General features: G+C 37.8%; 1 protein-coding gene across 1 annotated transcript; it reads left to right on the top strand.

Moving 5' to 3' along the window:
• The first annotated feature begins 922 nt into the window (after nucleotides 1-922).
• On the top strand, nucleotides 923-22436 carry vax2 (ventral anterior homeobox 2). Its single transcript, XM_023966383.2, has 3 exons — nucleotides 923-1961; nucleotides 5158-5345; nucleotides 18941-22436. The coding sequence occupies exons 1-3, from the start codon at nucleotides 1727-1729 to the stop codon at nucleotides 19436-19438; spliced, it is 921 nt and encodes a 306-aa protein (XP_023822151.1). The 5' UTR covers nucleotides 923-1726; the 3' UTR covers nucleotides 19439-22436.
• The last annotated feature ends 3580 nt before the right edge of the window (nucleotides 22437-26016 follow it).

Here is a 26016-nt window from a genome sequence, read left to right as displayed (position 1 = left end):
TGATTGACAGTTTCTATTCATCCTCTGTGAGATTAGGCCACCTGAAAGGAGTAACGAGCCGTGGCTGTGTGCAGTAATTACGGTCTTGGATAAGGAAAAATAAGAAAATACATACACACACACAGCAAAACTATAATTATATAATCCACCTCCTCCCTACATCTCAAAAAGCCTCTTTCGCGTTGTGTTTCCAGAAGATGTGTTTACCTGTAAAGAGCAGAATTCCGTCCCTCCAACTGAAATTATCTCACAATCACAACAAACTCCGGGCTGCGCAATTAAGACCACGCTGTTGTAAAACAAACTAGATTTTTCTTCTTAGCTTGTATCATCCCTCTGTGCGTTCTCATCATCAGAAAACGATTATATTCCAAATCTCATACAAAGCAATTTCAGTGTTGAGAGGGAAATGATATAAAAAAACAACCATAAAACACGAAGATGTTAATATCTAAAGAGCAAATTTCAATTTTCAATTTTATTTATTTCCATGTCTTTGCAGACACATTCTTTAAAAATAATGTAACTTGTTTTTCTATTTAAAAAACATATTTGCCCTGGTATGGGTCAGACAATTTGGCAGGAACCTAAGTTTAAACATCTTTTTGTGCAAAATCTGTTTGGAGTTTAAGATTATTTTCGTTGTACACTTTATGTTTGGATTGATTTTATCACGAAAATTCCCGATGGATAAACGGTGAAACTTTCCGGAGGGGAAACCCGCACATCGCTGCGTCCTGCTGGCTCGCTCCTGAGCTCACCATCATTGTCTCATATCTCCGTGACTAAGCCCCTCGCTGCAACGCTGCTCATCCTCTTGTCAAAACGTGCCCTGCCGGGGGACCAATCAGCTGCGGCCTTGCGCTGGCAGGAAATGACGTCGGAAGTCCCTGCCTCTGTAAGAAATACCGTCTCCCAACATTATCCACACATCTCCCATCAGCATCCTCAGACTGTGAAGGCGGGGGTGTTTTTTTATTTTTTTTATTTTGAAGCTGGCTTCTTTCAGCTGTGAAGTAAATGGCAGAAGCAGGCAGAGAGTGTTCGAGTACTTACTATTGACTATTTCCCACTTCCCCGCCGTCCCCCTCTCTGTGAAAGGTCTGAACTGAGACATCTTTTCTTCTGAGCTCCCCAAAAGCAGAAGACCCCCTTCATGCACCTCACCAGCACCAACATGCACATCAAGGATCTGGGGATGCAACCCGTCTGACCAGGAACTGAGGCGAACCAAACAGACCAGAAGAAACTTTTCTTCCTGCCACGATCACGCTGAACTGTGACCACTACTGAGATTTTTTAAAAACGGGGTTTTCTTCCTGTTTTCACGAGTCTGACTCTGTTTTTACGCGGGTGAGCAGCGCGTGTTTTTGTCACCTCCCAGCTCCTTCTCAGTGCTCGCAGGCGTCGCCATGCGCTTCGTATAGGCTACTGTAGTTAAAGTGAGACCTGCTGCTTTCCTCCGGCAGGACACTTCTCCTTCCTTTCGTTTGGACTCCGGACCGCGCGTCATGGCGCGACACCTGAAAACGGTTCCTTTGCAGGACCGTGTAGCCTCATTGTGAGTGGATCTATTTTTTTTTTCAGGAGAGGTGGGGGCATGCTCTCCTCGTCTCTAGTGGAGAACATTTCTAAAGAGAAGAAAGTAGAAAAAGAAGAGTGAACTGCAGGAAGGAGAAAAAAGGAAAACAGAGGTTACCTAAGAGACTGGTTAACTTGGTTGTGGATGTTCGATCAGGCCACGACTATGGGCGATGGGAGCCACCGCTGTGGACCCAACCCCCTGTGCCCGGACAGGATCGAGAGCAAGTGCCGCACTGAGATCGGAGGCAGGTCCCCGGTGCAGAGTTCCACGGACACGCCTGGGACGTCCGCGTCCACGCCGACGTCCTCCAGCGAGGATGGGCACGACAAACTTTTAGGAGTGGACCCTGACTACTGTCGGAGGATATTAGTGAGAGGTGGGTGCACGGCGACAAAAACAAAGAACATTGGCTTCACGCACAAACGCGCAGAGTTTTCCCTTCATGTTTTTATTTTATGGTTTTTTATTCCCCTCAAAGACTTTACTTAAAACTGTCAGAGTGGAAAACGCGTATCAGATTGGTAAAAATTATATTTGGGTCGGTTCATATTTTTAATGGGAATTAAACACAAATTTAATATCCGAAGAGCAAAGAGGTGACAACAGAGAACCTCTACAGAGAGCCGGAACAATGGGTGGCCTTAACACTCCCCTCATGTAAATTAAAAAAAAAAAAATTTTAAGTGTTCCTTAGCTTTAAAGTAGAGTGTTTCCAAAAAAGAGAAAAAAGTAATAAATTTAATCTGTCAGCATATCTGGAACACATTATCAGGCCTTTATTTTGAAAAACTAACACATTAATTAAACAACAAACAAACACAAGACGTCTAGATGAGTTGGTGCATAGTGACACAAAAACCTGACCGACAGCCTTTAAAGACAATAAATACATAAACATCATTCCTCTATTAATAACAATCATCACAAAGCATCTGGATCTGTGTGGTTTAGTCTTACTTATATTTTAAAGGCATGCCTCTGCATTTCTTTCTGAGTATTATGTGGGTTTTTTAAATATAAACAAGGCAGCACCCATTATATAGAAAATTAAAATAAGTATTTTGCTTTTGAATGTATGTAACAAACAAATTCAAAAGTTTTTTAAAGAGATTTAACAAGTGATTTTCATTTTGTACTGGAAAAAAATCAAACGAAGTTTCACATTTATTTTTCTTTTATAACTTACAAAACCACAGTCATTTAACTTTGATTTATGTTTGCAAAATAAATCTAAGCAAAACAATAAAATGTTTGTCCTAAATGTGCTATATTTTCATTATAATTTGGCTCAATATTGAAAAAATTGCAAAGTATCATTAAACTCAATGTAAAGTAAATTCATTTTCATTTAATACTGTTTTTAAAGCATTAATATTGTAATGTAATCTAAATTTTTAAAGAAATCTAAGGATTAAAAAAAATACATTGTTGCTCAACTTTATTTTTTTCTTAAATCAAACCAGTAAAATATTTTAAAGAATACAAAAGTCTCCATAATTCTCAATTATTTACTTAAAAGATTTATTCACAGACGGGGTTTGGTTTTATGGAACACCTGCTTTCGGTGGCTGCTGGTCAGTTGTAATATTTTTGGCACCTTTATAATTAAATATTTCTGTAAATTACAAAATACTGTAATATTTTTGGTTTTTTATTTGCATGAAAATGATGCAGAGAGGGAGGTGCGAGCTCATGACATTAAAAAAGCAGCAGATTTTGATGGAAAAGAGAAATTTCAAACCGTGACTTCGTGCCAGTTCCATCTGAAATCCAGAAATTGTGAGCAATATCTGTCTATTTATTGTTTGTTTTGATAGATTTCATTGTACGTGTGTGTGACCTACTGCTGTTGTTTACTGTTTTTGTCATTAAAAAATGTTAAAAAAATATAGATGCATGCATGTATAACAGCCGTCTTCTACTCTGCCCTCAACCATCGTCGCTGCAGGCTTGCAATGTCCTGCAGAAGTGCAAGAAGATGTCGATAAAAGCAACGGAAGAGGCTTTGCTCTCAATATAATCCCGCTTCTAGAGCAAATCGGCATTGTGAGGATTTGAGCTTGAATCCGGGTCTCGGTGATCGGGTTTTTGCAGGGAGACCGGGGTCACCCGGAGGTCAGCGGGACTGTCTGCAGCCGCAGGTTCCCCGTTCTATGCTGGCAAAAACGGCAACTTTTTGGTTGCGATTTGATAACAAACTGGGGTAAATCCACGCTGATAATAGTGGAAATGCATGATTTATATTTTTAGAAGGGGTTGAGCAGGACTTTACCAGCTAGATGTGCGTAAAGATGGATGAAGCAATGCATTCTATGTGCTTGGGGGGAAGGGTGTGTGTGCGTGTGTGTAAATGTGCATTGAAGTGACTGCGTTTTAGCTCGTGGATCATTTCAATCTGGGTTGAAATTTCCATGGAGAAAGATATAACGGTTTAATGCCATTTTTGGTGTGCGCTATGCATCTCTTTGAGGCACAAATACGCAACAAAACAAACGATTGAAATAAATAAATAAATAAATAAATAAATAAATAAATAAATAAATAAATAAATAAATAAATAAATAAATAAATAATCAAATTCACACACTGGAAAAAAGAAAACTAGGTCCAATCAGTTTCGTTTAATCTTTAATTCAGAATCTTTCATATTTTATTTTGAACTTCATATTTTATAAATTAGAAACCCCTTAATAAAGGAGGGGCTCTTCTTGAGCCTGCGCGCCACCCTCTGTTATTTATACAAACAAATATTTTAACACTTTCTGGGAGACTGCAAACATAAACAACAGGTTTATTGACATTGTAAATAATAACTTTGACCCCCCCCCCCCCGCCAAAAAAAGGACAAGCATTCATATTATTAATATTTTATTGAATATAAATTAACGGATCTTATTATTTGAAAATGTGATTACACACACAAAACCTGTATTATCCCTGAACGAAAGAAATAAAGACCTTATGACCGTTTGTTCCAGGAAGCTCCATACGTGCAGATAATTCTTGGAATGGAGACGATGCTCGGGGTGAAGCGCAGTTCTCCTGTTTTCATTTTTGCGCACGTCCTCCTGCTCTCTGTAGCGCACGCAACATGCCACTTTCACAGTCAGTGGGGAGTTTCGGTCACTCACAGTCAACCGGGATTAGAAATATGGAATGCGATGAGAGAGATTGTGTCTTTGCAGTGTTTGCTCCCAGGCATTCAAACGTGATCTGGCTTGTTGCGCACATGGAGTGACATCATGACGCATTTGTAGATATTAGTATAGCCGAGGTCATGAATTAATATAAATGTTCAATTTTATTGCTTTTTGTAAATTGAATTCTCGTTTTAAAAGGGAGCAAAAAAAGCGAGGCTTGATTCTTTTTTGTTTTTATTTTGTTGTTTGTTTTGCGCCTGAAGCCATAATCATACTTCTCTGCTCATAAATATTACATCAGCTTGGCATTCTATAGGCCTGGTGACACTTCCGTTCACGCTGTGTATACAGAAACGCTGTGTGCACAGAAACCTGCTGAAAATGAGAGCAAAGATCCGGGCACAACGCGCGTTTCTTTTTTCCTTTCTGTAGACGCCAAAGGCACCATCCGGGAGATCGTCCTGCCCAAAGGCCTGGACCTGGACCGGCCCAAGCGGACGCGCACTTCATTTACGGCCGAGCAGCTGTACCGACTGGAGCTCGAGTTCCAGCGGTGTCAGTATGTGGTGGGGCGCGAGCGAACAGAGCTGGCCCGGCAGCTGAACCTGTCAGAAACACAGGTGAGACAAAAGCGCGCATCAGGCCAACGCAACAATTTCCATTTAGTCATTCATCTACATTTATTAGCATTTAGAAGAAAAAATATCAACACAAGCTTACATGAGTGTCTATCATTACATGCCTTTAATGGTTTAAAAGGAAAGAAAGAAGCCATCCCTTCCAATTTAAGGAATTTAAATCACAAATATTAAATGCAGGTTCAATGAAATGTATTGGTAATGTTTTTTGGCTTTTATACTTTTTGGTTTTCCTTATGCTGAATCAAATTTGAATTTAGAATGAAACGAATTTCACAATTTTACTCTTATAAAAAAACCCTTCTCCTTGATTTTTGAGGAACTTTTCTTATTTTTTCACCTTATAAAAGGAAAACATTTTTTGAACGTTTTTTAGTAACCTGTTGCTCATCATAAATTGTGCCAACATGAACAATATAGTGTAACAGGTGTGTGTCTGGGAGGGAGGGAGGGGGGGGGGGCTCCTCAGCCAATCAAAAATTAAGGAGCAGAAAGTTGTTTCTCCCATGTTTTCAATTTTTTTCACACTAGACAATAAGACAAAAAGTGATCGCCTGCAAATATCATCTTTAGCCCAAATATTGCTGCACGGCTTTATTTAAATGATGCTTTCCCTTTTTACCCCCCAAAGAGTAAAACTTGTGCGCATGTCCCCCGTGAATACAGTTTTCAAAATAAAAGAGACATCATAATGTTGATGGGCTTTAAAAACCCAACTGCTTTGTTTCCCCACAGCAATGAAAGAACAAGGAATTCGCGACACTGTTTATCCAAACCCTGTTTGTGCTCGAGAGCAAATTTCTCAATATTTTTGGCTGAATTAATGTTTTTCATTTTAACATTTAAGATATAGAGTAGAAACATCTATAAATGTGTTTTTCATTGACTGCCAAAGTGTGAAGTTCATTCGTGCTGTTGAAAATCTTTATAAGTATTTGGAATAAATAAATCACCTGGACTATGGTCCACACACTGTCACTAAATGTCACCTTTATCCATGAAAGTTTTTTCTATTTTCCAAAGATTCTTGCATTAAGTTGTCTCTTAACTCATTTGCGCAAACTCAAAAATGTGCACAAGGCCATCCTAAACTCCAAACTACAGAGACATTTTCTCCGTTGCATGAATTTGAGTGGAAAAAAAGTTTCCTCAAAAACTTTGCCCACAGAAATTACAGGCTTGGGCTTTGAATCATAAAAATACCTTTGAAAACTGTTACCAAAAGTGGTTGGATCATGGTGTGCGCGCGGGCCTTGCGCGTGCACGGCTTGATTTTGTGAGTCAGTGACCATGAGAGGGCCTCAGCTTCCTGTTGCTGTTGGGGATTGCTGGAAAAGTGCCTCAAACGGCTTTCAAGTGCAAACAAAATCAACAATTCAAAATCACCGAGAGCTGGGGGGCTTTTAGTGGACATCAGTGACGCGGGTTTCTGTCATTTTCAGACCAGCTTTTGAAGCGAATGGGTGTTCAACCTGGTCCCGCGCAACGAGCGCACTGCACAGAAAATGACGTTTTTCAGGTTTAAAGGCATTTAAACAGAGTTCAAAGCTTCTTCAGATCAACAGATTTTTTTTGCCTTTATTTATTTATTAGTTACGAATGCTGCTACAACATCACTCTTTCTTTTAATTTTTTTTTTTTTTGCTGAACCAAAAATAAAAAAATAAACGGTGGTCATCAAACAACGTGAAATCGGATATATTCATCAACCTTGAGGGTATCCGATTTTTTAGTTCCATAAATGAATAAATAAATAAATAAAACCTTCAATTCAATTTATAAATGCAGCGTAATAGCATACATGTAATGCAGAACTATTGGTTCATAAGTGTTAAAAAATTACCCGTTTTTTTAATCTAAATTTTAGGCGTAATGGCTACCATTTGTTGTTATTACTAGTGATTAAAAATGTTAATAAAAAAATCAATTGATTGGCCATTTAAAAAACAAGCGGATTTGAATGCTAGCTTTTGGACACTGTAGAGCTAGGCTATAGGCCAATGTTCCACACTGGAAATATATAAGCTTTTTATTTGTGCGTTAAATAATCTTTGGCACATTTTAGAACTTATTTCAAGTTTAAGACAAGAACGAAACAGTTTAGCGTTTAGAGATTCTTAATTATTCATTTAAAACAAACTGCCTTCTGCTCTTTATGAAACACAATACGGAACTGTAAAAACAATAAAGTTCACATTCAAAACCTTAAAAAAGCGACACAGCGCGAGCAGTTTTGGAAAACCAAAATCCTCGACGAATATGGTCAAATTCACGGCAAATTCACGAGCATTTTTCGTGTTTCTGAAATATATTTATCAACACTTTTATTTGAAAAAAAATAAATTTTTAGTTTAAAAAAACTTTTTGTTTCCGAGACGTAGCCTATAATATGGTCAAAATGCACAGAAACCTTAATTTATCCCACCTAACATTGACTTGTCTGTAGCAGTTTCTTTTCTATATTTTTTCAGTAATTATTTTTATAAAACTTTCAGCAGATGTGAACAAAGATTTTTTTTATGAAGGTGGTAAACTTTTTTATTTTATTATAAAAGGGCAATTTTAGAAATGAATTATTAGATGTTTCTAATGCAAGTTTAATGTCAGTTTTATCTGCACAAATCATAAATAAGTGAGGAAGTAAGTGATTAAACAAACAAACAAACTAATAAAGTGATGCTATCTTTCCTAATATTTATTTAGGAAGAAAACCCCATTTTTTGTGTCCTCGCTGTTGCGGACTCGCACAAGTGTCTGCTTTTTTGTGGATGACACACTCTTTCTGAAATGAGAGGTTCAACACATGTATAGGATTTTTTTTTCTTTTGGTAACCTCCAGAAGTTGCATCCTCTTGTCAGGATAAAAACACTGAGAAGCTGGTCCCTCGTAACAAATTACTGAGAAATCTGTTGCCATTTTGGACCTCAGCCTTCGTCCCAGCAGGTGGCTCTCCGCTACAGGGGAAGGGAGGGGGTTGGGTGCACACAGACTCCTTTCTGCTGCCCTGATGAGCAGTATCTTCAGAGATGATTACAGAACAGCAGCTCTCTGCTCTTATTGTGAAGGTATGTTGACGTTTAAGGCTGCAGGCCAGAGCATTTTGACATTATTTGTACTTTTTCTGTCATGAAACTCCACCTATACTGTACTTTAACACAATTTATTGCTAAATTACACTCCTGCATGCTCTTCAACATGCATTACCTCTGACTTGGTGTCAATGACATGAAATACTTGAAGAGGCATGAAGACATCTCAAGTAACTTTAAATCCCCAGTTTTCCAGCTGAGATGACAGAAGATGCTACTGGGTCAGCCTTCTGTTATTTGTATCCAGTCCATGAAGAAGCTATGGACTTAATGGTTGCTGTGTTGAACCAGTTTAATCTGACAGCTTAAAATGCAGCGAGCTTGCTCATGGAATTGTACTTAATCTTGAATGTAAATCTGGCTGAACAACACACAGATGTGGAGAACTAATTGCAGATGATTACAGTTATGCTGACTGCTTTTTTTCTGTGTAGGAAGGTTTATCTGATGTATATGTGCTATTAGAGTTCATCTCCTCAAAGTGTGTTTATGAATGACTGCTCAAAACTAAAATCACTGCAGAGACTCTGAAATTGCTGTCAGAGATGTTGAAATTCTGACACAAATCCTAATTGATGTGTTACTCAAGGATTCTCAACAATTTGAAACACTCATGAGCAAGTAACTTAAAAATTATCCAAACTTTGACACGTACAATAGAATTTCTTACATTTATTTTCTAAATATTTATAGAATTTATGCATGAATGCATATCTAGTGGGTTTGATTGAACTGGATACTTTGAACTTTTTAAAATGAAAATTTCATAATAAAACACAAAAAACTTATCCTAATGTTTTTAAGATACCACGAGTTTGAACATTAAGCGAGAGAAAAACACAAAAACATGAATCCGGAGGACAACAAATTGCAGTGTCAGCATAAGCACCTTTTCCTGCAGGGAGGCAGCTTTTTTAGGTCAAGTGGATGATGCATCTAAGATCAGTTTCACATGTGTTTCGCTGCCTGCAGACATTTCTCCAGTGCAGTCATGCTTATGAAATGTTGCCATTTTACCTTTCTAGATACTTTACATTCAGACGGGTTCAGGGTTTTCATTTCAGGAAGACTCTTCTCATCCCTTAGTGATGGATCTGGGAAGAACCCAGAAGCTGCAATTCAGAATGAACCAAAAGCTTTTCTTAACTAAGTTCAGTGGCTAATCATGCAGAGAAAAGGCTGACCATCAAACTAAAGTGGTCTCAAGACCCCATCCCTCTACCAATGTAGAAACGGATTCCAGTGACTTTATCTAACCTCCAGATAGAGGCACCTGCTTTATGATGATTTTTTATGTAAAAAGCTGAATTTAGTTTGACTCAGTGACACCAAAGTTAAAAAAAGGAGCCAAAATAAAAATTTTCATGGGCTGGATGTCCTTACTGAGCCTTCAAGTAAATACATTTTCATGAATCTATGAACGCACAACACATCTGATACGTTTCATCAAATTTAATGCTTAATCAAGGTTGTGTATTTCACAGCCAAATTACAAAATGCTTCAAACCTGGGTCTGTTCATAACTTTTTTCCATTTTCCTTAAAACACATTCCAACCTTCACACAACAAAGTTGTCGCAATATGTTGTTGGGGGGAAAAAGGCAACCTTTTCTTGGTGGCTGGGTCACTTTTCCCACATACAAGAGAAGCAGAGAAGCTTCTTTTAGTAAAGTTTTTTTTCTTTGCCACTGATGTCACATTTGACGCTGCTTTTAGGCTGGGGCCTGTTTCACATATTTTCCACCTGCATTAAAAATCCCTGCTTTGTTCTGGTTACCAGTCAAGCAAAGTGGTTTGAAGTTTCTTGGCAGAAAGTGTTTGTGATCAGTTGTTGCCGTTTGAAGGAACTACTTCACCCTTTGTGAAGCAACATCAAATATTCTTTTAATACCACATTTCTCTATATTTTGTATATTAGGTTAAATTCACTGAACAGCAAAAAAAATAATATTTTTTTAAGTTTCAAATAACAGTTTAATTTTTTTTTGGGTGATTTGTGTATGGTTGTGAAATAAAAATGAAATGTGTTTTTTCGGGCTAAAATATCATGGGGTGCTTCACATTTCAACCCCAAACACTGTTTTGTTACCAGAAAAAGTTTAAATGTACTGCATGCACATAAGGAATTGGGATATTGTACTCAAAACGTCAGGTTGAATATGCGTTTAAAACCATAAAGACCCACTTCATAAAAAATTGTGTTTTTAACATGTTTATGAGGCATTTTTCTCATGATGGAGGACAGGTATAAAGACAATTCAGCTCAAAATTGTATTTCTTTGTATTTTTTTTATCCAAATCCCAATAAATCAAGAGCAGATGAAAACATTGCAGTTTAACCCTTGTGCTATCTTAGATGACCCCACCCTTACATTGACGTGTTCTCCCTACCATGACAAAGGTGGATAAAGGAGGAAAGATTTCATGTAATCCATGGTAACAGTGAAGATCACAAATCATTGAAGAAAAAAGGTTCAGCGCACTGTCTAGTGGGTCTAGATGACCCAACTCCCAATGTTAAAGCACCTAGGATAGCACAAGGGTTAAAAAAGATTGTGTTTGTGACGTAAGATACGCTGGGTGGGCCACAAGCTCCCTGCTTAGCTCCATTTTGATGCATCCGTTTGCAGACGACTAGATCAATGTGCGTCTTTTTTTTCCTTTTGTGAATTGGTATCTGGCTTAAAACTGTACGTCTGGATAGTCCCAATATTGCTCGTCATTTTTGTTGCAGTACTAATGTTAGATTGAGGGTGTGAGGATCTGTAAGCTAGCGGGAGAGCGTGTAGACATTGACCTTTCAGTAACATGGAGGGGAAAAGGGGTGGAGTTGCTCTAAACCTAAGATCCTGCCCACAACTCCGAGTTGAATTTCTAATGAACTCCTGCCGCTGTAGAAGCTCTGTCTTTGAAAACAAATAATCAGGATTAAAAGACGACTGTGAGACCTTTTATAATAACTCAAAGATGATTTTATATCAAACTTTTGTTTGGGATTAAGAAACTGTCTGGTACGAATCTTCAATAACTTTTTTATATTGTATCACTTTGTTTTATTAGCGGAGCAGATTTCTGAGAATCTGCTCAGGGAAAGCCTCAGTGTTTGTGGCTCTTTTTGTGTCTGGCCCTCCTATCAGAGTGCGTCAGGATCTGCACATCAGCTGCTCCAGATCCTCTAGGAATGCTGACGACATTTCCAAGAGAACTGATTAGTCAGTAGGTGATGCTCTTACATATGAAGACCTCTTATGTTCAAAATAACCTGCTCTGGGCCATCTGTGAGGCATGTGTTCCCATGGAAACATATTCTGGCAGGAGTGAATCCGGTAGCCCTGTTCTGAACCTCATGGAGCCCAAATCCTGTTTGTTGTGCACCGTTTTATTGTATTCCTCTTTCTTCAATTTTTGAAATAAATTAATGCATAACGCTAAAAAGACAGTTTAAATATCTAAATGCGTATGTACATTACAGAGTAATAACATTTTTATGGCATGAATCCCTGAAATGGATTCGCCTGTGTCTTTCTCTGCTAAATGGTGGCACTGACAAATCTGCATGTTGCATCCTCTTGCAGTGAATGTCCTTGTTGTGTACAGGGTGGTCCAGACACACCATGTCTGGACACTTGTCTGGAAAATAGGTAGAGGACCTAGTCTGGACATGTAGCTTGCAGATGCAGCAAAGAGCCGTGCAGTGCACAATTTGTGCAAACCTTAAGAACAGAGAAAGAAGTAGGAAGGAAGCCTGACAGACAGACAGACAGACATACACACACACACACACACACACACTTTCTGCGTCTGTACTCTTGGTCTCCGGATGTGGCATTGCAAAAAAGTCATCCAGCCTCTAAAATGGGAACTTCGGTGATACTCAGGAACCTACCAATGAGCTAGATAATTTAATCAGTTGATTAGATTATCAGAACATAACAGTAATTAAGTCGTATTTGGCTTCATCTTTGATTACTCCCTCTTGCACTGCATTGACTTACTTTACCATCTTCTGGCCATGCGGATGGTGGAGGAGGCTGAAGATGGTGTCATTTTCCTAACATGTAAGCATCATATAATCTTTCTGTTGATCTGGAAATGGGAAAGCAGACAAATTGGAAACAGAAAGTTTTCATTGTTCACACCAATGCATCCTCATTGACTTGCACTCTCTGCCTAAAGGGTGAATGTTTGAAGCCATTCATATAGCTCTTGGGGGACATTTATGAACTTATTGGATTAAAAAAAAATGGATGAAATACTTTTTAGATGGAATTTTCTCAGGCTAAATGTACACATTTTTGCAGTTCCAAAATAGCTTCAGCAATCAGATCTTATTACAGAATTTGGTAGCAAATTGTGCTCAGCAGGTCTCTCAAACCTAATTTAACTCTCATTACAGATCAATTCACGAGAATCAAATAGATAACTTCTCCTTTTGCTAACATTTAAAAACAGATTTGTCCTGACGCTAGCATGCAGAATCTCCGTAGTAGAAACTGAAGTTAAAGACATTTCAAGAGTACGCATCATAAATGCAGAGGCTTTCACGTGGGGAAAACTCTGAGCCATTAAAAATACATAACAACACGACTTTTTTGAAGGCTGTTTAAATTTTAAACACTTTAGGATTATTAAGAAATTAAATGAAACAAATATATAGCTTTTTAAAATTCTGTTTGTCCAGCTTTAAACTTATACTTGTGAAAATATTATAAAATTACAGCACACAACATACATCATTTACAGACTTAGCTGTAAATCATGTTATGGAAAGCATCTTAATTCATTCTAGTGCAGTTATTTTTGCCAGATGAGTTCAGTTTGATATTTACTAGGAAGTTTAATCCATTGTGAAATACTTTGTATTTTGGTTATTTCTTGCAACAACAGACACAAAAAAAAAAGATATCAGGGTCTTACAGAGCTGGATGGAAAAGGAGCAGGATGGGAAATATAAGTGACTTCAGGGTGACAAGCAAGACAAGTCACAGAGAGCAAACAAACTGGTGCAGATTTTTTTTGCCAAAATGTGTGCCATGTCCTGCAGGGCTCACCCAAGGGAGAGGAGGACAGTTGATGGACAGGCAGCAAAGGGAGAAACGAAAGAAGGAGGGCTGAAGGGAGAGAAAGAGATGGGCTTCATAACAGTCCCAAGTGCTTTTGCACTAAGGAGGATTAGTCAGCCATATCTACCAGCCATTCTGTAAGACGGGGTTAACCCCCAGCTGAACCATGACCGGACATGGTTCCAGGTTTAGAGGTCAGCTGAAATGTGATGATAATGATGATGCTGCATCGCTTCAGAGGAAGATGGTATCAGGCACGAAGGTAACGTAAGGTCAGGGAATGAAAACAGAAAATGGAAATAAAACAGGAGCTGAGGAGAAAAGGCAATGAACTTTACAATGCTGAACTGACACAATTAATTATTCAACACGTGGGTGAATTAATGCTTTGACATCTGCTCTTTTTTCACTTTGTCAAAAGAAAAACTCCTGCAGAAGTTTTGTAGGATTAACTGACAATGAAAGTCTCTTTGAGTTATCAGGCTGAACCAAAGCTGAAAAATTATTTAATAAATCATAGAAAAACTATTAAAATAAAGACTGTCAGCAGGTGAAGGAGGAAAAATGAAGTTTTCTATCCTTTATGCTGCTGGTATCTTCTTTTTCATCGATCAGATTTCCAGTAAGTTTTTTAGTTTGTACCATTATGTTTGCTCCCTAAGAGCAGCCCCAGGTCTATCATCCACACTTCTACTGAGCTACCACCGGCTCATTACATACAAGTGTCCGTTGGTCAGTTGTGTACAGTTCAATAGCCCCAGGAGCGCCTGGTACAATGTCAAAGTGTTTTCATTGTGGGTCTGTCACATGCCTGGGATCAGGGGTTCTCAACAGGGTCACAGTGAAAGCAGCGAGTTGCTGATGAGGTCACATAATGTGTGAAAGAGTTACAAAGTGTGTGTACAAAAGATTTTACTGATACAATCCTGCAGATCACTTTGCATTATCAAGCAGAGGGTTTGTCTCCTTTAATGCCCTCCACCGCGGCTCGTACTGCCGCTGCAGCCTGGTTTGGGGCCTGGCACAAAGTGAGGCTTACGTGAGTTCTTGAACCCACGCATGCATACTTACTTGATCGGTACACTGGGCCTCGATCTGGCTTAACCTTTTTACCTCTTTCCCCCGCCTGCTCCGTGTTCACAACGCCGGCCTCCAATTGGCTGTGTGGCCTGTGCGCTCATAAACCCAAGCCTCATCATCTTTCCCCCATGACCTCAAAAACCCTCCCACCACCCATTTTTACCTCCATCATTTTCATTTTTTCAGCTCTTACCCGAGTAATATATGTATAGGAAATTATTTGCTGTTTGTCTGAATGCATTTTCTATATTAGAGCAATACAGAGCTAAACCAACAAATAAATAAATATTCATGTGTTTTCTTTCTTTATATACTCACACAATTGACCACACTCATTCCCAGTAGTGTGACCTGCAGTTAACTAGACTCCTAAAGAGAACACTTACTTTAACCTAAAGATTTACTTCTTTTAGAAGAACCAGCAGCTTTTAGTCTGTAAGTCAAAAACAGGGCAGAATAGATTTGAGAGAACAATATCCTCACACAGCAGCAGCTGTTGCCCTGTTATTGAGGGCATCTGATGAGGTAATTTAAAAAGATGAAAACTACAAAAGAGGATGCCAGAGAGACCTGACCTAAAACATCAGTGGATAGAAGGGGAAAAAAAGTTAAATCGCATTTTCAGCTTTTTTTTCCTGATCTGGCAGCAGCGTCAACATCTTTGGTCCAAACATCTTCACCTGGTTGCTAACTATTCCCTTGCAGACCAGAGGGTGAAGCCTGGGGCAAATGCAGGTCACGCAACATGCAGATCTCCCTTGGTAATCTCTGCCCCAGCTCTGAACCCTGGATCCCATTAAAAAGGATTTAGATCCAATAGTGTAGATGTACCAAATGCAGTATTGCTTTCTTCTCTACTCATCATTTCCACCCGTCTAAAAAAAAAATCCCTGTTTAACGCCAGAAAGCCCCCCCCCCCCCTTTTTTTTTCTCCCTAGGAGTGGATAGAGGAACTGCGATGTGAGCAGACAAAGACACACCCACAGCAGAGATAAAGAAAAGGGATTGGCTCTGAGTTTCATCTGCTGTGAAAGCCTTTTATGGGATGTGGTTGTTTCTGGCAGGCGTTGGCGCATAAGTGAAATGCACATGGCGATCTCAGGAAGGCAGCATGTGACCTAACGAGCAAGAAATCCCCACTGAGATGAAGAGGAGAACGCTGCAGCCAATTTTTTATGATGTTTATCTCAGCTACCTGGCAACTTCTTTCCTCTTGTTCGTCCTTCTCATGAGCATCTCCAGTCTGCCTTTTTTGGAGTAGTTAGACCTGCTGTTCTCTTCTCTGAGCTATGGGATCTTCCCTGATCCCATTATTTGCATCATGGTCAGAAGCTGAAACTATGATCTCACCTGTGCTAACTGTTTCTTGAGCCTGCTGCTACAAGAAAGTGATACCATCTAACACTTGATTAAAAGAACACTCTGTCTCAGGTGAAGAGGCCCCCAAAAATTGGGCTTTGTTTGCAACTAATTGCACTTATTAAAAAAAAATCCAACCCTTAAATAAGGGCTAAAAAAGTTGAATAAAATAAAATCTAGAAACTAAGGAGCTTAAAACCTGGCTAATTTTATTTTTGTTTATTTGTTTTTTCACAGACTGTAAATAGACAGCACAACTTCCCCCAACCCAAATCAATCCTCTTACTCTCTTTAATTACTAATTACATGCTGTCCCGCCTAGAACTGTCCAAAGTGTAATCTAATAACTTGAGTGAACAAGTATCTTGGCTGGTTTTCAAAGTCTTCTTTTCAAATAATAGGATCTAACCTTGAAGGTTGCCATGGAGACTTCGAGGACAAATAAAATGCTTAGGTTAATTTCAGATCTCGATGCTTGCTGAACATCCAATTCATTTAAAATGGACTCTTCATTTTTTTATTTCCTTCACTTGTGTTTGACTGGTTAAGGTGAAGGAATTACCAGGTTTTGGATAAAACTCCTGTAAACCCATGTTTTGAAAAATATAATTTACAAAGACTAAAACTGTATCCATGCATCTCATTATTAGTTTTATGCTTTTTATGAAAGGAGTGGGTCCTATTGTGTTTTTGGTGTTTTTAACATGTTCTTGTAGCATTTTTCTCATGATGATGCATAATGAAAATGAAGTTTAAATTTGCATCACTGAGTATTTCTTTATTCAAATTGTTGTGAATCAGGAGCAGACAAAAATGTTGTTTGAAAAAGCTTTTATTAGTGACATGGAAGCTACAATCAGCAGGCCACAAGCTCCCTGTTCCCCTCCATTCTGATGCGTCTACTTGCGTCTCTGTTATCCTCGTGTGCCTCAAAATTGTATGACTGGATAGCTCCAATATTGCTCGCCATATTTGTTGCACAGGTAATGTTAGATTGGGAGGTAATGTTAGATTGGGAGGTAATGTTAGATTGGGAGTGTGAGGGGCTGAAAGCTAGCGGGATTTTTATAATGAACTATTGCCGCTTTGCTGAAACTATGTCCTAGAAAACTATACAAGTTTAAAAAAATGTTTTGGCTAAAAACAGCCTAATCATAAGTAAAAGACTAATGGGAATGCTTTGAAAATAGATCAAGAGATGATTGGATCTGAACTTTAAAAATTTATTTAGCATATTTCTTTCAGAAATTCACTAAAACACACATTGTGTCTTTTTGTTCACCTACACAATAAAGGAGATTCACAGCAAATAAATCATGGGGGTTTTAAACAATATTTGGCCTGCACTGAGGGCAAATCAGACAGCTTGCTGATAATTTGCACCTGTCAAACTGCAAACCTCTGAATTCCTCTGAATGTGTGCTGACACGCACCTTGGTGTGTCTCGGTCAGCACCGTTTGCATATTTCATTCTTGGGATTTCTCTGTGGTGGCTCTTCCATACAGTAATCTCCCATGACTCCTCTGTTCCCTGAAATCAACACACACAACACCCTGCGAGTTGTCCAGCTGCTATGAAGTCATGTTACACGCCATCAATTAAACATGAAGGACAAGGGCAGGTGGAGTTCACCGAGCTGTTGTCACTGTGCTCCTGCTAGAGAAATGGCTCATGACCCTTTAACCCCCGGTGCCCCCCCTTACATTTACATTTACAATTTGGACACTTTTCATGGCAAAAATGAACAAAAACTTAAAAAAAATCATCACATCAATTGTTATAATTAACTTTTAACTTTTGTAAAACTTTGTAAAAAATAAATATTCACATTTGAATAAATGTCTCAACACCCACAGCCCACAGAAATATACAAAAGTGTGCTTATAAAAGATAGGGAATAAGCCTTGGTGGCAGTTGAAGTCCTAAAAAATGTAAGAAATTAAAGAATATTATTTTTTTTCTTTATATAATGTAGCAATTTAAGAAATGCACAAAAACAGAGAAATTGTTTTTCATTTAAATTTAATTCGTAGCTAAGAACCTTTGAAAATGGTCATGTTTCGAAATGTAAAATGTCAATAAAAATAATTTTCTTTGGTAAAATGTCGGGGGGGGGGGGGGGGGGGGGGGGTTATAAAGCTCATAAAAAAATTTAATTTGTAGTTTTGTTAATTTTGTTCTTTTTATTTATCTACTATTTAGTTTATGGTAGAACATTTGAAAGATTTGCATCCAAATCGTTGTGGTTTTAAAAATGTTTTTTATGCTGTCTTAATTCAAATACTCCCTTTGGAGCCCTTTGTGAGCAAACAAGCCTCACTGACCTTCAGTCTCAAACTCATTGTTTGTGTTTGTCATTGTTACATAAAACAACAATTCTCTAGTTTTAGCCTTTTATTTTGACGTACAACATTTTAAATTTTAATTCTATATTTATAAAAGTGTTGTATTAAAGCCAACATAAAATTCTTTTAGGTTTTCCCCAAGTCATTAAATTCATTTTTTTTCCAAAAATGATTTTCTTACCAACTTGATTCTTTTTGCACATTTCATGCCCTGCATATTTAAAATGTTTATAGACTTACGTGAAGCAAAGTTTTTTCCTTTAATAATGTTTCCCAATTCAACCATGAACTTTCATGGATTTATTGTAAAGACTTGTTCAAGACTTTGAATTCTTGAATTTCCTTTGTTTTACTATAAATAAAATGAAAGCAAGGGATAGTTTTAATATCTGTAGCTGATTGGGGAAATACCTTTGGCCAAAGTCATCAATCCCCAAGACTGCAGACTGTAGATCTTTGAGAAAAATATTAAAATAAATGAAAAAATAAAACAAAAATAAATCTGCTTGTTTGTTTTGTAATGTTTGGCTGTTAGAAAATACTCTTAGGCAAGTTTTTTCCTATTTATTTTTCCAGCTCTTTTACTTTGAAGTTTTCAGACTCTTTAATTAAGTGTGTGTATGGTTTTTGTTGTTTCAGGTCAAGGTGTGGTTCCAAAATCGTCGGACCAAACAGAAAAAGGACACAACCAAGGATTCCGACAAACGTTCTTCCTCCACGTCCGAGTCTTTGGCCACTTGCAACATCCTCCGCCTCTTGGAGCAGGGCCGGCTCCTGTCAGGACCCGCCCCGCCTCCAAACTCTCTACTGGGGCCTCCAGCTCACCCAGCCAATGGCTCCCTGCTCAGCAGTCCAGGTGGGGGCTCCTCCACCTCCCCTGGCATCAGCAGCAGCACCCCTCCCAGCTCCCTGCCAGGCGGGACATTTGGACTTTCCCTTCCCTCTCTGGGCGGCACTCCGCCATCACCGAGGCTGGGAGTCCCACCACCACACTCCCTCTGCTTTTCCATGCCGCTCCTGGGGGGAGCCCATCACGAACTGACCTCCTCATATGGCTGCGGTTCCTCTGCCTTTGAGCCATACATGCGGCTGGACAGGAAGGAGGCAGATCTAGGCGGGAAGAAGACAGTCTCCTAAACAGGAAGTTCCTGTTTTAGCTTCCTCCCTGTCACCCTGTCAAGAGGGCACCTTGGAGCACGACGATGCTCTGGTTGCTTTCTCACAGCACCATTTTGTGCCACAGCACTGTTTAGTACACTGTCACAAAATGGTGAAAAGGACTTGATGGAAAGGGACAGTTCCACTCATCCACATTACAAAAAAACAAATTTTTTTGAAGATTTGCTGTGTGTGTTTGTTGCAGACAAATGTTTTTATCACCACTGTCAGCACAGTGGCTTTAAGTGACTCTTCACTTTGTGTCTAGTGAGTTTGTCTGTCTGATTTCTCTCTACAGGCCTTCATTTACTGTTCAGGGAGAAGAAAAAAAATACTTGACAAGAATATTTCAGAAAAAAACCCAGAAAGACGTCTGAATGAGAGGGGAGGTCTTTCAACCACAGCAGTATGTCCACATTTCTATACCTGTTCCCGTGGCCATGTTGGATTTTATTTGGTGTGCTATCACAATAGAAACAAACAAGAAAAAAAAAAAAGACTCGTAGCATTTTAATATCAGTCTGTTTGGTGTCCAGCTGTAGTCTTTGTAAACTCTTTCTTTGGTTGTGTTTGTGTATGAAACAGTAAGTGATAGGATCTGGGCAAGCAAGGCGAATCCACATATCTGCAGTTGATGGTTCAGCGTAAAAAAAAAAAAAAGGAAACTGGAAAGTTTGCCAAAGTGATTTGCAGACAGAGCTTTGGAGGTGCCCCCTCCGGTCAATGAAGCAAGCTGATGTCGGGTGACTTCTCGGCACAGATTCATGTGTACATCTTTCAAAAAAAAAAGGCAAAATCAGACTCAGAGAAAGTTTGGTGCTGAAAACGTTCAAACCAAATCTAAGTCGGGGGATTACTGTGTTGGAGCTGCAGCGCTTGTTGATAAAAATTGAGAACCAATCTGCAAGTTTTTACCTTAAATATTCACTTTGGGGCTCCAACATGTACTTAAAGTGAGTGTTTGTGAAGATTTCTTGTCAGGAAATCACAGAAATAAAATACATCCCAGACTTATCTGTTGGAGTTTTTGTAAGGATGCATAACTATTTGATAACATTCGCTTATTTTGCCCTTTTTCCTCCAACATCTTTGGTATTAGTTTTATTAACGTGGAACTACAGGAGGTTAGCATATTTGTTATCCCGCTGTCCTTCATATTAATTTTATGTTTTTTAAGTTTCTGCTTTCCTTTATTGCCATTATGGCTCAGCCTCCTGTCACCCATCCACATTTCAACAATGAAAGTATTTCTTCTGACTTTATTTTTAAAAGCACTTTATTTTTTTCCTTGGTAGTCTGAATTAATGCAATTAAATTTTGCATTAACTAGCCAGTTAACATCCTGTTCTTTTTAGGTCTATGGCATTGAATTTGCAGATTTGAAGTTGAATCTGCACTTGAACAAGTCAAATTTATTTATGACAAGCATTAGGTGGTTTTATTTGTTTCTCTTTCATATGATGACATTTATTCAAGCTCCTTTATTGTCCAGAGAAAAACAAAAATCACCTGTGAAAACCAGTCATTTGCCAGAGTTTGGCCTCAATTTGTGCGTGTCAGCTGAGTTTTCACCTCTTCACTCCTGTCTCTTGTGTGTTTTTTTCCCTCTAGATCTTTTCATTCCTCCTGAATGTGATTTTTTTTTTCTGGCGCTCATTTTCTCCCAGGCCATCTAAAGGTGGCTTGATGCATAGCATAAAAAAGAAAAAAAAAGAAAGAAAAAAGTGCACTGCCATGACATCAATTTGGGAATGCATTTACAGTAAATAGTTGTCTGGTTTTTGAAAGAGCCCTGCATGCTTCCAGCTGCAGAAACATTTTCTGGTGGGGTTGGGGGGGGGGTCTGACCTTATATTTGCTTGCTGGCCGGGCCTTTTTGCACCCGTGTTGCATCAGCTCGAATCTAATGATTTCTTGTTGTTTTCTTCAGACTGCAGCAGTGCTGCAGAGAACATGCTTGCTGCTCTTTGCAGCTTTCACCTGCGCCCCTGTTCAACACTATTATTTTCTATAAGCACATCTATAATTTACAAACTCTGCCATCAAATATTGAGCAGAGAAATGGAGCTGAGAGGTCAGAAGCCCTGGTTTTTAGTTCACCATTTTTTTTTCTCTGTATCTGCTTTGTTTCCTTTCTATGGCAGTGTGAACAAACTATTTGCTCTCGTTGCTTTCTGGAATATTTTAATTTCTCTGACTTTAGCTGCTCAACACAGCCTGTTAAAAGCTCCAAATGATTGAAAACTGCTCCCTTATCAGTTAGCATCGCATGTTTTTGAAGAGGTTTCATGTTTCAGCCTTGATTGCATTTTCTGTCATAGCTCAGACATAGATTAGCTTTTTTTTGACAACGAATCTGCAGTAATTGCTGGATAAATTTAGCTTTGGAGATTTTGTCACACAACACAAGCAAACAAACAGAGAAAATCTGCAGTTTGTCTTTCCATTGTTGCCGTAAGGATGTTTTATTCTCACTGGATGCAATCAGCACCACCCTGTCAAGGACCTGTCACACCTTTTTAGGCCACTGACTTTCTTAAGGTTGTTTTTTTCTGATTTATTGGTATTGGTTTCTGGTTATGCACAGTCGAGGTCCTACAGGGGCCTAACTTTGCTTTTTTTGAGCAGTAAAACCTTCTTCAACAAAAACAGCACCAGCTACTACTTATAATAAACAACCTGTACATACAGTAGATATGACTTTATATATAAATATATATGAATGGGTCTTTGCACAATTTATCTCCATGTCTGCTCCGTGTGATTTTACCAGGATAAAAACAAAAATGTGAAAGAAAGTTCAGAAAAAAAACTTTATATATGCTTTACAATTCTTTGTCTCATTAACATTTTGCACTTATTTAAAGAGGCTTACCTTGGTTTCTGGGCTGTCAGAGCTGTTTCACGCTCTACTATGATAATGTACAATATGTATATGTATTTTTAATCATATGCATATAAATATATGTCTATGTAATTTGCCTCTTGTGTTCTGTTTATTTTATCACCTTCAGTGCATCAAGGCCGGACAAACCAAATGGCTTTGGAATGAAAAGATTTTTAGAATCAGCCTTCAAACCTTCTCTGCATATCTGAGATTTACTATACACCTCACTCCTCTTTTGTTCTTGTCACTAACCAAGGTAAAGACCTTTTCACCTTTCAGGTCTTTCTCATGAAAAGCTCAGAATTTGTATTCCTAAAATATTAATGACATTTTTGTTTGGTTGGTTGACACACAAAAGTCTTCCTTCTCTGGCCTACTTGACACTGAATGAATTGACGCACTTTGAATAATATAATTTTTACCTTTTAATTAGTGTTTTCCCCCCATATTTGTTTAAGAACAAAAAAACTGCTGGTGACAATTTTGTTTTTATTGGATTCTGAAAACATATTAATATTTTTTTGGTTTATGTGTCACCAACTCTGAGGCCTTACATCTTCTTAAACCAAAAAGGCTTTTAGATTTAAGGTAGAATTATACTGTAAAGTGCTAAATAAACAACAAAGAGCCCCTTTTGACTTATTATTTTACAGAAGTTCAAAGTGAAGAAACTATTTTCAACTAAAATCCTCTTTTTTGAACTGAATACCATTGTGATGTGTGTTTTAGATCATAAGGGGTAAACACTTAAAAAAATCATCAGGTTATCTGTTTTTCACTGCAGAAATGGAGCCTGCTCCAAAGGAGTTTGAAAAAGTATCAAAAGCACCCTGACAATATTAGTAAATCAGAAACATGCAAAATGTACTAAGAGATAAGTTTATCAAAAACTAAAGCTAATCAAGTAAGTGAAAATAAACCAAAAATTTTTTTTTAACAAAAAAAGGCAGAATATTTACAATACAATGATTAAAATATTACCTTTTGAGATCAATTGAAGCAAACCAATTGAAACATTTTTCTTTAGATAGAAACAAGAACTTCCTTTTCAGCATGGGCCGTTTGGAAGGTGCAGGAAACTGAGCTGTTTTGCGGTTCAAGTACATTAACCTGCAGTATCGTAAGAGCCTCTGTATCTCTGACTAAGTTCGGGATAATCCAGATTTATTGTCTTTCTTTAGATCCCAGGAGTCCCAATCCTGCCACAAAATTTTGAAAAACACACACAGACAGTTTGATCCCTATCTAAACCAAAATAATCTGGTTTAACAATCCTTTCTCAAGCCATTCTCAAGATTTGACCAAATCTGGTTGAGATCTGACCAGATTACCTGGAACCAACTGGGTCTGTTGGGTAGAGGTTGAGCCTTTGAAGTTTTTGCTTTTGCTGAGTTTTATGTACCGGTATTTGAAAAAAAAGAATCCACAGCAACAAAACTAAAAAGGGAAGCAAAACCTCAAAATAATATACCGGTACTAAATATTATACTGGTAGTCAAAGATTTTGTATTACAGTGATGGATAAAAAAGTAAAATACAAAAATAATAAAAATGGTCCATTTTCTTTTTTCCTGCTAAATGAATAGTAAAGCTTGTCCACAATAACGACAGATGAACAGGAATCTGGTTTTGCTTTTAACCAACTCTTTATTTAAATCACATTTTGATGATTTCATACCAAAGCTGCCATAAATGGATGTGAAAAACTATATGGAAATAAAGAACAACATGTAGCTTTGTCAAAGCACTGAAGGTAATATGGCACTTTTATGCCCTGTTGGCTCAGACGTTTGAGAGGGGCACCTCTTTGGGATGGGACAATTGATCTGTGGGGTGCCAATTATAGTGATTGGCACCTTTCTATGAGTGAGGAAGGGGCGAGAGGGCCAGAAGAAAGAAGACCAGATGGGTGGCCTGTTTTAGAGGCGGAGAGGCAGAACTGGGCGGGGCAGAACTGAGTTACTCTCTAGCAGCAAAGCAGGAAGCTGCAGTAAAGAGCTCTCAAAAGAAGACCTACACAGAAGGGATCTTTAGGTTTTGGGGGAAAACCACAAATATTACTAAAATCTAACAATCAATAAGGCAATTATGACAAAGGTAAACTAATAAGTATGGTTGTATTCACTTCATGGGAAACACTGAATTCTTAAAAATTAATTTACTGTGTGGTTGTAATTTAATGATTGTTGTATTTTGTGAAATAAAAATTACATGTTTTTATTCAAACAGTTTCCTCACTGTCTGGTTATGTCTGAGTTGCTCATAATTGTCAAACTTTTTGAGTAAGTTTTATTGAAAAGCAAATTACCTTTGTACATACATTTCCATTTTCCAGTTTGAAGTGGCAAAATATGTTGACAGAAAATTTTATCATCAACAGCTAAACGTTTAGACAGCCCTTCAAGGAAATGATGTGCTTTATTAGCCATGTGATGGACGGTCAGACTGTCCAGGGTGCCCAATGGTAGTTTGGCTCCAACAATCCAGTGACCCTAAACAGGAAGATAAATGAATGAATGAATAAATGAATGAATGAATTAATGAAGTAATGTGATTTAATAGTTGCAGGCCTGCAATGGTAGTTATTATGTAAAATGTACTTTCTCATCCTAAATAAAAATAAATAAATAATTTTTCTCATAAAACTAAGAAGGGAAAAAAGAAATAAAAAAATAATCTGAGGTTAAAAAAAGAAATGCAAAGCTGCAAAATACAACAAAATGACGTTTCAATAAAGTGAAGCTGTAAGATGTTTTTTTTTGCAAGCCCCATTACTTTTAATTCATATTTATTTGGTTTTATTTTCCCAGTAACTTTTTAAAACATTTCTTTTAAAACCTTAACAAAGTTGTCTTTACGGGTTAATGTTCGTTCAGTGTTCATATCTATTTCATATATATTTGGTGTGTTTTTAATGACATTTTTAAATCCTAATAAATAATAGGATTTAACATGTTAATCTCCCCCATTTGCCCAAATTCTTAATTTTACTGAACCCATAATCTTTTCCTTTTGTTTCATTTTATTTGATTTATCTTTATAGGTTTTCCACATTTAAAACATGTTACAATATATTTCAAAGTTTGTTTATTAGATAAAGAAATTATTAAAAAAAAAAAAGAAGATTTAAGTTTCAAACAAAATTGTTGCTGTAATACTGTTGTCAAAATTGCTTTAAAATGTAATAGTGCAAAAAAAAAAACTGCCTAAAGAACAAGATAGTTTGGCATAGAGCACACGTGTCAAACTCAAGGCCCGCGGGCCAAATGTGGCCCGCCATGTCATTTTATGTGGCCCCCAAGAGCATAAAATTTTTTATTTCTTGAAATAAAAAATAAAATTTGATGTGTGTTTATTCACATCTAGGGGGAATCGGACTTGAAATATTGGATTGGGACACTAAACATTAGGACTTAAACACCGTCCGTAAAACCTAAACTGAAATTTAAAAGGATTTATGCTAAAGTAACATACAAACATATGTTTTCTATGCAACTGTAATTGTCACTTAAAAAATTATAATAAACAAATAATGTGTTATTTAACATTAACTAGTTACATTTATTTTTCATTACATTTAGTCACATGTATAAGTCATATCTGGCCCTTTGAGGACAACCACTATGCTGATGTGGCCCTCGGTGAAAATGAGTTTGACACCCCTGGCATT

The sequence above is a fragment of the Oryzias latipes genome, chromosome 18 (assembly GCF_053564925.1).
Source record: "Oryzias latipes strain Hd-rR chromosome 18, Olatipes_Hd-rR_3.1".
Taxonomy (NCBI): Eukaryota; Metazoa; Chordata; class Actinopteri; order Beloniformes; family Adrianichthyidae; genus Oryzias; species Oryzias latipes.
Note: the sequence above shows the minus strand (reverse complement) of the source record. Positions and strands in the feature narration are given on the sequence as shown.

What these genes read in the sequence shown, in the direction of transcription:
- vax2 (XM_023966383.2), top strand. Translation starts at nt 1,727, where the DNA reads ATGTTCGATCAGGCCACGACTATGGGCGATGGGAGCCACCGCTGTGGA. An exon ending in TCGGAGGATATTAGTGAGAG is followed by an intron (nt 1,962 to 5,157) that starts GTGGGTGCACGG and finishes TCCTTTCTGTAG; the next exon opens with ACGCCAAAGGCACCATCCGG. An exon ending in TGAACCTGTCAGAAACACAG is followed by an intron (nt 5,346 to 18,940) that starts GTGAGACAAAAG and finishes TTGTTGTTTCAG; the next exon opens with GTCAAGGTGTGGTTCCAAAA.